Consider the following 12,248-nt stretch of genomic DNA (forward strand, 5'->3'; position numbering starts at 1 on the left):
CATTATTATCTCCTCTTTTTAAAATTCCCGATATCATTTTACCTTTACATCTATATATGAATTTGGAGGGGCAATTTCTTTATAAGGTCCTGTACCTAAATCATCATCAATTATGAACAAAAATGAAAATTGAACTTGTAAAACAAATTACCTAAAACAATTGGCACAATGTTCTGCCCTACAAACAATTAATTTTTAAAATTAAAAATCTTGTTTTAGTGTTACCCCATCGGGACTTTTACTGTAGACGTAATTTCAATTGACCCTAAATTTATAAATTGGAAAATTTGATTCATAAGGGTACTCTTTAAACTCTTGTCTGGTAAACTGTCAAGGATACGTCCTTGTTTTGTTTTTCGCGCGAAAATGACTTATTTTTCTATCTCAGGAAACAAAAAGAGGAATTTCCGCAAAGTCTCCAATATATTGGTAACTCACTTTGGAAAGCTTCTCGAGAAAAAGGTTCTTGATTCCTCGGAAATTCCCGAAGGGTTCTTTAAAATTGGTCTTTAAAATTTTGGGGAATAGATCTTTGACACTTTATTTCGAGAAATTCCAAATGACTTTTTCAGCAAATTCTTGAGAATTTCTCTGGAATATTGATCAGGAAATTCCTGAAATTCTTGAAATCTCTGAATTATAATATGAGTTCATTCTTACAATTTCTATTTTCCCAGGCCCTATATTCTTTTCATCATCAATTTGCATATTCTAGAACGTTCTTTCTCTTAAAAGCCATGAAATATATTTAATCCTCATTATGCAATACCAGGCCGTACAAAAAGGCCGCTTTTTCATTGTAAATTCAGTCTGGGATCTACAGGCAGAACTACTATTCCAACCAGGTTTCCCTATAAATTAATTCCTGATCAATATAAAGAATTTCCGCAGAATTTTTAATGAAATTTTATACCGTGATTACGGTTTCATGCTGCAGAGACAAGATAGGAAATTGTGAAAATTGAGAACTTTTCAAGATAAAAACGACGAATTCTTTCTCATTGTTACTCAGATATAGGGGTAAGTGTACACTGTTAGTTGGCGGACATGTCATTCTAAATATGGAAGTTCAATTTTAAACTAATTCAACAATTGCGTTAAGAACAGTTAATCATAAAAATTAAATTGTCTTTCCTAAGAAATTCCAAAATTTTTCAGTGATGTAATCTTGGCAGAGAGAGTTCTCAAAAGAGAGATAAAACTTGTATTTTTTCTCCATAGAATCATAACATTTCTCATCATCAGCACACACTTCCTCGTTACAGTCTCCAAATTGATCCACAGGCATCCATTTTTTCATTTCCTTATTTTGTGAAAAAAAGGTTAATGTTATAAAGAATAACTTCTCTTCGCGCTCCCAGAAATCTTATTTTTCCGATTGGAAACTAAAGATTAGATCATCTTATTTTTCCGATTGGAAACTAAAGATCAGATCATCAAATAAATATTGTGCTTTCTTTGGATATCCACATTTAGCTAACAATTTTGACCCTCACAGGGCAATAACTCCCAAATATTATTTTTATTGTAAGTGAACAGGTATAAAAAATTTCTTATTGAATGCAAACAAAAGTTGGATTAAGATCTGGGAACAAAAATTATAAACGAGAAGTAGTTGAACTACGTAGACTGAGTAAAACCACTTCTCTCCAACATGAAGCAGCACACAACAGAAGTGGTTCAACTACTTCTCGCTTTTTATAAAATCTGGTCCCAGAAATTAGTTTACCTCAACATATTTTTCCCTTCCAGAGTCCGTTTTACAATGGGAAACAATCCAAGCAGCTAGTTTTCTTGTATCATTTTTTAAAGGTTCCCATTTGACTTGTTCAGTTAACTTTTCAGTCTTCCCAAACGGTGTATAGATATCAGAATCTCTTCGGTAGGTCATCGTCAAATTGAATAAGTAATTAAACCTAAAGGAATTTAGTTTTTCCACTAACTATACATCTTCAAAATCGCATGGTGTAAACCTTTCAGTTTTTAAACTTAGGCTATTTTTTCAACAGAATTAATAGTCAGAGGTTTTAAAGATTTTAAAAACAAAGTTTGTGGCAAAAACTGAATTACATTGTATTAGATTTGTTTATAATGATATAAATTTAGGTCAAGAGGTTAGAAACATGTGCAGTTTTTGAATAAAAAATATGATTTTTTAGTTTTAAGAGGCCCACGGGGGTCTCCTTGGCTTACTCTACTATGTAGTTCTTGAAATTAACCAATTTCCTTTAATTTTAAGCTCTCTCAATGGTAAATGATCTCATTTTGTTATCCTAATAATATTCAGATGTCAAATTATTTTTGCCTGGATTCAAATCCATCTATTCCATCAAGAAAAGGACTCTCCCAAGAGAAATAAACATAAAACTGTTTTGAACTTCTGCTTTCAGGAAACTAAAGAAATAAAACAATTAATTATTTCCAGAATTGTGTAAAAAAGATTTATTTGTATTTTTAAAGATAATTTCAAGGGATCCTTATGCAAAGATGACAATGTCCGATTCACAATGAAACCTTTATTTGATTAATAATATAGAAGATATTATCATTTTATTAGACTTGAGAGTGTTTTATCTTTATANAAAGCTTTTAAGGGTACTGTTGTGGATGGGACATTCTTATCTATGTATGGAGAGTCAGTTAAAATTTAGCAGATAGTCCCTTTAAGAACATTAAAAGTATAAATAAATAATTGAACAACACTACTGATTAATTAAGATGAGAAGAAAGCATTAACCTACTATTTACTATAGAATGAAATAGTGAACTATCATGCACCCTTCTTAATCAGCATATAAATACCCCGGCCCCCCTCCCAATAAACCATTCCATTACTATATAGCGGTTATATTGTCACACCAAATTGTTAATAATAAACAATTCCATGATTATATAACAATTATATTGTCACACCAAATTGTTAATAATAAACCTTTTACATATAAAAATGTAAAACAAAATTAACCAAAAATCTCTTTGTGTTAGTCTACACGTACTTCTGGTACTAATAAACTGCAAAATTAATCAATATAATCTCTTTATGTCTCTCTAGTCTCTGGTCTATACGTACTACTGGTACTAGTAAACTGCAAAATTAACCAATAATCTCTTTATGTCTATATAGTCTATATGCACTACATGGTACTACTGGTACTATAGTAAACTGCAAAATTAACTAATAATCTCTTTATGTCTATATAGTCTATATGCACTACATGGTACTACTGGTACTATAGTAAACTGAAAAAAGTGAATTTTAACATTTTCCAGTAAACAAACAATCTTGAATAAGTTTTTTCATGTGTATAAATTAAACTTTCAACTGTTATAAGTTTATTAGTTTTAGTTTGCATAATTCTATTCAAGGTTTCAAGTGTTATCAGGTTCTGAAAAGTTTAGAGAAATGAGATTAAAGCTTTTGAAGATCCTTTCAAAGTTTTGTTTTGCATTGGCAGAAAAAAAGGTATTTTCTGAGAGTGAGTTATTTGGACAACCCCCCCCCCCTCCTAAAATTTGTGTGCAACCTCGCAAAAATACCTAGATAAAAATCAGTCTTATTCGCAGCGCTCGGCCCCTATACTGTCCTAGCCACAGCGCTAAACCTGAAGATTGTTTGTAACCTAATCTAACCTTTAAATAATAGATTAAGTCTTGGGAGGTTGCATACAAATTTGAGAAGGGGGGGAGGGCTGTCTCTGATGTATCCAAAAAAATTAGCAAAATCAAAAATTAGATATTATTTTTGTTACGATATTAATTTCCCATTTTTATTTGAACTCCCTGTACCTTAAACTCCTCTATACTTCTTGTGTTAAATATGATACTGTCAAAATTGCTTATATTGGCCAACAAAGACCTAAGAATATAAATTAGATAAAATTCATAAAAATTTGAATTTCAAGAATCTTCACAATTAACCCTATCCCCGCTGGGGTACTTGAAAACCAGGATACGCTGGGGGGGGGTCAATTTGACCCCCCCCTCTAAATCCCATATTTTATGTCCAAATATGAAAAATGATACATCATTAGAAAGCTCTACTTTTAGAATCTGCAAACAAATTTGCAAATTTGCGAAAATTGAGTTTTTTATCGCAAAATCCAGTTTTATAGTAAAAATGTTTGCAAAAAAAAATTTGTCCAAAAAATGACAAATTAAACCTTTTTGAAAAGCCCTTGACCATGTCATTTCAAATATGCAAAAATTTTTGCAAAATTTTAAATAACCTGATTTTTAATCAAGAAAAACTAAAAATGTGCAAATTTCCTTTGACAGGTTTTTTGCAAAAAATTAGCAATTTTTTTTCGCAAAACTTGTGCAATCCGTTTCCTTATGTCATAGGCTTTCCAAAAAGCTAAATTTTATCAAAATCTGACAAGTGAAAGTGGGTCAAAACAAAGATTTAGTTTGCTACAGGCATAAGCAGTCATTCAGGCAGTGTGCCTGAGGACTCAGGCAGTTAGTATTAAAGCCCGGTTTTAGGCCTAAAGGGAGGGCTTTGGGTATGTAAGAAAAGTCAGAAAATTTCAACAGCCTCAGACCAATACTTTTTTAGTTATGTAGAAAAAACTACAGGGGGGGGTCAAATTGCCCCCCCCCCCCAGCGGGAATAGGGTTAATGAGACTCATAGTGACAACCTGAAATGAAATTATAAATAAAATTGATTGATTGAATGTAAAGAAACAGAACCCAGCGCTAATTTTCTAATCCTGTATCTCTGCAACATACGTTAAGTTTTAGATATCAAAGGTTTACAATTTGAGGTTGCAAAGATATAGATTTAGAAAATTTAAGTTTGTGCGAATACTCAATCGTTGGTTAATATAATTTTTTAGACAATTTAATTTGATTAATTTAAACATTTTATCGTGTTATGCAATTAAAACATTTTTAATTTCCTCATTTTTCTTCTATGTCCAAACAATGCAGTACAATGTTTAAAGTTATATATTTAAAATCTATGAGAAATATAAAATATTCAAATCGTCGGACAAATGTTTCAGGGGGAACATGTATGGGGTTTTACTATGTTAAAGCCGCTTCACGCCCCTCTAATACTAATAATTTTAACATTTCCATGTTGCTTTTAAAGCCCCTATTTAGTTTTGTCATGGAGAAATTAAAATTTCGCAGATTTATCAGTTAAAATAAAGATTTATAAAATTTTAGACAAATTTTAAACTATTTTTCTCAACTTTGACAATTCACATTGGGTCGAGAGAGTTGCTACAAAAAAATGGGCCAGATCGGTTCAGCTGTTTTGACGTTTATAACAGACATGGCAGGGAAAATGTTGTTGAACAAAAATCATTAATCCTAGCTTTTGAAAGTCGTCTTTACCAAGGATTGTCTCCGGCCGGAGTCTTAACCCACCCACCAAACCAAACCTTCTCTTTTAGTCGATTCGCAAACTAAAACTAAAAATCCACGTTGAAACATCCTTTTTTTTAACCCAGCAATTATTTTCAGAAGACAATCATGTTTTAGTCACCAACCTATCACTCCTCTTGTTGTGTGTTTAAGACTCAATAGTAGGTTTATTTCTCTTTAGATGGAAAATTATGATCTCATTAACAAAACAATATTATGAATAATGTAGCAGCTAAGCAAAATGTTGATTTTGCGAACTTGGAATATTTATCTTGATTCTATATTTGTACAGAGTTTGTTGAGAAATCTATTTTTAACCTGATGCTAAAGTAAAGGGGCGCCCAGGGACGCTGGGGTTTCCGGTACATTCACCTTGGAATTTTGGCTGGGATTTGGGATTCCCACTCCCAGGACAAAGGGAGCAGGTCAACTGGTACCAAATCCACCGGCAGTTGACGACGAACCTTCATATTAGAGTGATTCTAGGAAAATTGGATTGTGAGTCGGAACTCAAGCTGAAACTACCATTCTTGGCCGTATAGTATCGAAAATCGTTTGTTATTTTTTAATGAATAATAAATTATTCATACTGTACATCGTTTAATACTTGGGTTGAATGAGAAAATATTTCTCCTTTTACCATTTTTTCATATACAACAATAACATTACAATAGTTTATTAATTTATCAGTTTATAAATAAATACCCTGCTCACCCAGCAACTTTAAAACTATGCCATTTCATTATTTGTATTTTCACTTGTCTGTCATTTTTTTAATATATACCTGCACTTCAATAAAATGTTAAACATTATAATTACATCATTTATGTTTTCAGGTTTGAAATAAATATTTTTTGCAACTATCGCTGAGTATCCTTGATTCATCAAGAAGAGAGAGATCAGTCACCTTTGTTAAATACTAACAAGAATAGTCAAGTCCTTAGCATATGTCAACAAATGATGTATTCATCAAAGAAGTTGATAATGATTGATTGAACATCAATAATTGAGTGTAAGACAGGTGTAAATACAAACTCACATACACTTAGTCAGGCAAAACACTATATTTTTGTTTGAATTTTAACTTTAATAATTTATTTTTTTATGGATAAGGGTTGTGGGCACAAGCTCACGCATACAAATAATACGAAATATCAATAAATCTATTTCAAGTTTGTCATCAAAGTCTTTCTATTATTTTGTTTTGCTCAAGATCAGTTAAAAGTCATTTACCCCAACGTTTTGTGTTGCGCCATTGTCTTAATAACTTGACCATGGGTATCCCTATAAACCATAGTGAACACTTATTTTACTCGGGCTGATCTTGCTTCCTATTTTTCCTTAGGCTTAACTGTTTGGTTTGGATAATATGATTTTTGTTAATCGCATGAAGCTTTGATTTGCCAATGACTTGTAGAAAGCTGGATTTTCAAACATAATTGAGTTATGTTCTTTTGTCCTTTTCTCAGTCAGTCATAAAAAGTAAAAAGAAAGAAATAAGGAATTTTTCCCTTTAAGAATTGATTTTGTTTTCTTTTGTCTTTTCTCTTCCATCTATCCTTTCCTTTTTTTTTGTTCTCTGTGTTCACTGGCTCTGTAAAAATTCTCTCTCAAATTCTCCTACTTAACTTTTCTTTTCTGCACTTTAATTGGATCAGCTTGTGCAAATGTCATGTTCATCAGTGCCCATCATTTTTGTTTTAATATTTAATAGTCTCAGAAGAAGACTGGGTGATTTGGGGAAATATCCCATGGGAATATCTCATATGTTTTTATCTGATTAGTAAAACACAGATTGTTTTTCCATTTTTTTCTGTAAAAATTATTTCGTGTTTTAAAAACTCCTCGATTTCTTAATTCATAAAAAGTACATTATGGCACTTCCAGATGTAAAAGAGCTTTTTTTTGGGACACTCTGTATATTTGGCTGTTTGCTTGTTTGTATTAAATACATATAAAAACAGCTGAACCAATCAGGACAATATTTTGTGTTGACTGACATGAGCCCAAGGACAATTTATAAACCCTATTCCCGCTGGGGCTTTAAAAGCAACATGGAAATGTTAAAATTATTAGTATTAGAGGGGCGTGAAGCGGCTTTAACATAGTAAAACCCCATACATGTTCCCCCTGAAACATTTGTCCGACGATTTGAATATTTTATATTTCTCATAGATTTTAAATATATAACTTTAAACATTGTACTGCATTGTTTGGACATAGAAGAAAAATGAGGAAATTAAAAATGTTTTAATTGCATAACACGATAAAATGTTTAAATTAATCAAATTAAATTGTCTAAAAAATTATATTAACCAACGATTGAGTATTCGCACAAACTTAAATTTTCTAAATCTATATCTTTGCAACCTCAAATTGTAAACCTTTGATATCTAAAACTTAACGTATGTTGCAGAGATACAGGATTAGAAAATTAGCGCTGGGTTCTGTTTCTTTACATTCAATCAATCAATTTTATTTATAATTTCATTTCAGGTTGTCACTATGAGTCTCATTAACCCTATTCCCGCTGGGGGGGGGGGGCAATTTGACCCCCCCCCTGTAGTTTTTTCTACATAACTAAAAAAGTATTGGTCTGAGGCTGTTGAAATTTTCTGACTTTTCTTACATACCCAAAGCCCTCCCTTTAGGCCTAAAACCGGGCTTTAATACTAACTGCCTGAGTCCTCAGGCACACTGCCTGAATGACTGCTTTTGCCTGTAGCAAACTAAATCTTTGTTTTGACCCACTTTCACTTGTCAGATTTTGATAAAATTTAGCTTTTTGGAAAGCCTATGACATAAGGAAACGGATTGCACAAGTTTTGCGAAAAAAAAATTGCAAATTTTTTGCAAACAACCTGTCAAAGGAAATTTGCACATTTTTAGTTTTTCTTGATTAAAAATCAGGTTTTTTAAAATTTTGCAAAAATTTTTGCATATTTGAAATGGCATGGTCAAGGGCTTTTCAAAAATGTATAATTTTTCATTTTTTGGACAAATTTTTTTTGGCAAACATTTTTACTATAAAACTGGATTTTGCGATAAAAAATTCAATTTTCGCAAATTTGCAATTTTTTTTGCAGATTCTAAAAGTAGAGCACAAGAGCTTTCTAATGATGTATCATTTGTCATATTTGGACATAAAACATGGGATTTAGAGGGGGGGGGTCAAATTGACCCCCCCCCAGCGTATCCTGGTTTTCAAGTACCCCAGCAGGGATAGGGTTAAAGATATTTTTCCTATAAATATTTGGATTCAGAAACATTTTCTAAATCCACCAACGAATAACGATTACAGAAAGATTCACAAAATTTTACAGTGATGATTTTTATACTGTACACTTTACACGGAAAAATGGGTGCAACTATAGCAATATTTTAGGATTAAAACTATAATAAGAAAGATAGGTACAAAACGCTCTGAAATTCTGGTAAAAATATATGATAATAAAAATTAGAAAACCTGTTATTGGTTACAAAACAATTGTTCACGCAGCAATCATTTTTAATAAATGGTTCTTGTCCATATCCAAATTCAAACCAATCAACAAACCGATAAAACTTTAAAAAGTAAGGTAAGTGAAAACAACAAAGAATTTTTAAATTAAAATTAAAATTTTTTAATTTCTAAAAAAATGTATACAGCGGGACCCAAAAACTGTTCACTATGAAGCAAAAATGTTAGCAATTTTTGTTAATGTATTAGATGTTGTCGTTTAGTTTAAAACCTGAGTCTGAATATTCAGTGAAAAAGAGATGTGTCAATGTGAACACTGCACCATTTCTGTGTTTCATCTTCGTTGAAAATTATTAAATATCAGAACTAGGCTCTAACAGTCGTCATCATATTCCACAATCTACAGTGTTATGGGTCTCTCTGTACTTTAAACAAACATAGAATACTTTATAAAAATAGATATAGATTTAACCTTAGAATAGAAAAGAATATATTTCAAAGGTTTTTTATCTTCTTCACCCAGATTTGAACTTGACTGACAGGTATAATTTCCTAATCATTAGTTAAAACTATTAATTTTCTAATTGTGTTATTTGTGTGTATTTTCTTTTTGAAATGTTATGCTATATCCAATGAATTTAAGGCTGACTTAACTAACGTTTAATAACACGACAGTCAGCAAGTTTGCAATCTGTTTTTTTAAACTTCTCAAATATGGTAATTTTAGACCTGAAGCTGAATAATAAATAAAAGACATGGGATATTCCAGATTTAAAAAAAAAACCTTGTTGTGCTTAAAATTTAGTTTATTGTCATTTTTATTTTTAGATTCCTTTAAATGTGTTTTAAATAAAAACCTGTTGTGAACATTATGTCGAGAATAGTCCAGGAGGATTGGAAGAAAATCAAGCCTAAAGCAGTAAATAGTTTTAGCTTGGGACTTATTCTTTTTACCTTATTGCATCGGTTTGTATTGTGCATAAATATTATTTTTGCAAATGAAGAATATCTTTTCAAAACAACTGAGTTTTTGCAATAAACTCAAATTTTCTAATTCCTATATATTTGTAATCCAGTGTTGTAAACCTTGTATAGTTCAAACTATAAATTCTGTCTAATCAGATAATCTGAAATTTCAAAGATTTGCACCCCCAAAATTTAAAGATATGGATTAGAAAATTTGATTTTTTGACTCAATTCTTTTGCCAGACAATTTGAAAAATATTATTTCAATAATTTATGATTAATTTTCATATTTAAAGTATTAACAATGCTTAAGTTGCATCATTTCTTTAAAGTTTAAAGTATTTTCTATTTCTGGTCATTTTGATAAAGTTAAAAAATGCACCTAATGTTATCATTGTTAAGATGAAAACAACACATTTTAAATGTTTTATCATCTGAAAACATGAATCTAGTTATTATAATTGTAAACATGAATCTAGTTATTATAAATGTAAACATGAATCTAGTTATTATAATTGTAAACATGAATCTAGTCATTATAATTGTAAACATGAATCTAGTTATTATAATTGTAAACATGAATCTAGTTATTATAATTGTAAACATGAATCTAGTTATTATAATTGATGAATGAATTAATGAATCAGGGTTTTAACACAAAATATGTTGATTAATATCTTCTTTCTATATAATCAAGCTATTCACTCATATATATATGTTAGCAATAGCTAGCCAAACGGCTGGACCATATTGACTGACATTTTTTGAGGGAACCCATGTGGTACTTTGGGGGAAATATAGGTTAAAAAAATCGACATTTTTTTCTTCAAAGATTAATATTTTTTCTAAAAATCGAATTATTTTTTTCACATTTCGATTTTTTTTAATCCACTGGCAACGCCGGGCACTTCAGCTAGTTAATATATAATTGTCAGTTTGAAAATGCAACATTAGGATAATACTAAGGCACACTTTGACATCAAATCCTAAAAAGATATCCCAATAAGGGATGGGCATCATTTTTGGATTTTTTTTCAAAACGATCTTTTTCCGTTTTGAGTGTCCATTTTGGGAATCGATTTGCTTTCAAAACAAAACTATTTTTTTGTTTAAACAATTGTTTAACCTTCAGAACATTAGAGTTAAAGAATTTCTGGTCTTCATTAAAGTTTGCATAATTTCACAAAAGAAATATGTTAAGAATAAACATTTTGAATTATCTAAAATCTCTGAAAGACAAATTTATAAATTTCGATGTTTTACAACAATGACCAACTTAATTTGTTAGTAACCAAATAATAAGTTTATTATGTAACCAAATAATAAGTTTATAATGTAACCAAATAATGAGTTTATAATGTAACCAAATAATAAGTTTATAATGTGACCAAATAATAAGTTTATTATGTAAGCAAATAATAAGTATATTATTGAACTAAATAATAAGTTTATTATGTAAGCAAATAATAAGTTTATTATGTAACCAAATAATAAGTATATTATTGAACTAAATAATAATTTTATTATGTAACCAAATAATAAGTTTATTATGTAACCAAATAATAAGTTTATTATGTAACCATATAATAAGTTTATTATGTAAGCAAATAATAAGTTTATAATGTAACCAAATAATAAGTTTAAGGGACATAACGTTGTACCGTCAATTTGCCTCAAACCCTGATTTTTAAAGCATTATATTCTCGCAACCCGATGTCGTAGTCCACAAATATGAAATATGAAAGATATTCTTTTGAAATTACAAAAGGTTTAACCATCAGATTGCCAAGATATAGGTATAAGAAAATTTGAGTTTATTACAAAGATTGAATTCCTCAGACCCTTTCCTTCTATTCAGTTGATCCATTCAAATATAAAAAATGTAAAACATTAGGTTGCGAAAATGTAAGGGTTAGAAAAATAGAGTCATAAGAGCTGGGAACTTTAGAATGCTGGATATCGAGATCAATGCTTGATCTACTCTTTTTCTGAATATCGAGATTAAATAATGCTTGTTCTCCTCTTGTTATTAATCTCCAGATTAATCAACCGATCGGGATTAAGAATATTTCATTCTAAATTTTCAGCTCAGAGCTGAGAACTTTAGAATGGTGGATATCGAGATCAATGCTTGATCCTCTCTTTTTCTTAATCTCGAGACTAACCTAATCTTGTACTTGTATCCTGAAAAGTGTATAAAATTCAACCAATAAGAAGCCGGGAAATTTGAAATTTTGCACGCCATTAAAGATTAATATACAGAAACGGGGAGGAGTCTCTGTTTTTGAAAAACAGGTTTTTGATTTGTCTGTACTTAATCCAAAAAAGAGTGGATCAAGCAAGAAATTTAAAGTTTCCACATTGGATATTCTGATTAAGCAGTTGGGATTAAAGGTTTCCCATTCTAAAGTTCCCAGCTCAGTTTCTATGTTTTCCCAATTGCTTTTGAAA

At 30.4% G+C, this 12,248-nt stretch overlaps 1 protein-coding gene across 1 annotated transcript; it reads right to left on the bottom strand.

The window, feature by feature from the left end:
- Window positions 1-14: 14 nt before the first annotated feature.
- Window positions 15-10,225, bottom strand: LOC111717852 (alpha-(1,3)-fucosyltransferase C). The gene is made up of 10 exons (XM_023493306.1): window positions 10,180-10,225; window positions 9,689-9,742; window positions 9,304-9,383; window positions 8,838-8,935; window positions 3,787-3,856; window positions 2,306-2,394; window positions 1,730-1,916; window positions 1,135-1,303; window positions 152-178; window positions 15-95 (listed from the first exon to the last, which is right to left on the bottom strand). Exons 1-10 carry the CDS (start codon window positions 10,190-10,192, stop codon window positions 34-36), a joined length of 849 nt encoding a protein of 282 aa, XP_023349074.1. The 5' UTR covers window positions 10,193-10,225; the 3' UTR covers window positions 15-33.
- Window positions 10,226-12,248: the final 2,023 nt, after the last annotated feature.

This window comes from Eurytemora carolleeae, unplaced genomic scaffold (assembly GCF_000591075.1).
Source record: "Eurytemora carolleeae unplaced genomic scaffold, Eaff_2.0 scaffold1602, whole genome shotgun sequence".
NCBI classification, from domain to species: Eukaryota; Metazoa; Arthropoda; class Copepoda; order Calanoida; family Temoridae; genus Eurytemora; species Eurytemora carolleeae.

Excerpts from the sequence above, each read along its gene's own strand:
- LOC111717852 (XM_023493306.1), bottom strand. Across the intron at positions 3,857-8,837 it reads TGTTTTGTAACCAATAACAG|GTCTTTGTTGGCCAATATAA; the intron begins GTTTTCTAATTT and ends TTATATTCTTAG. Across the intron at positions 1,304-1,729 it reads GAAGGGAAAAATATGTTGAG|GAAATGAAAAAATGGATGCC; the intron begins GTAAACTAATTT and ends TCACAAAATAAG.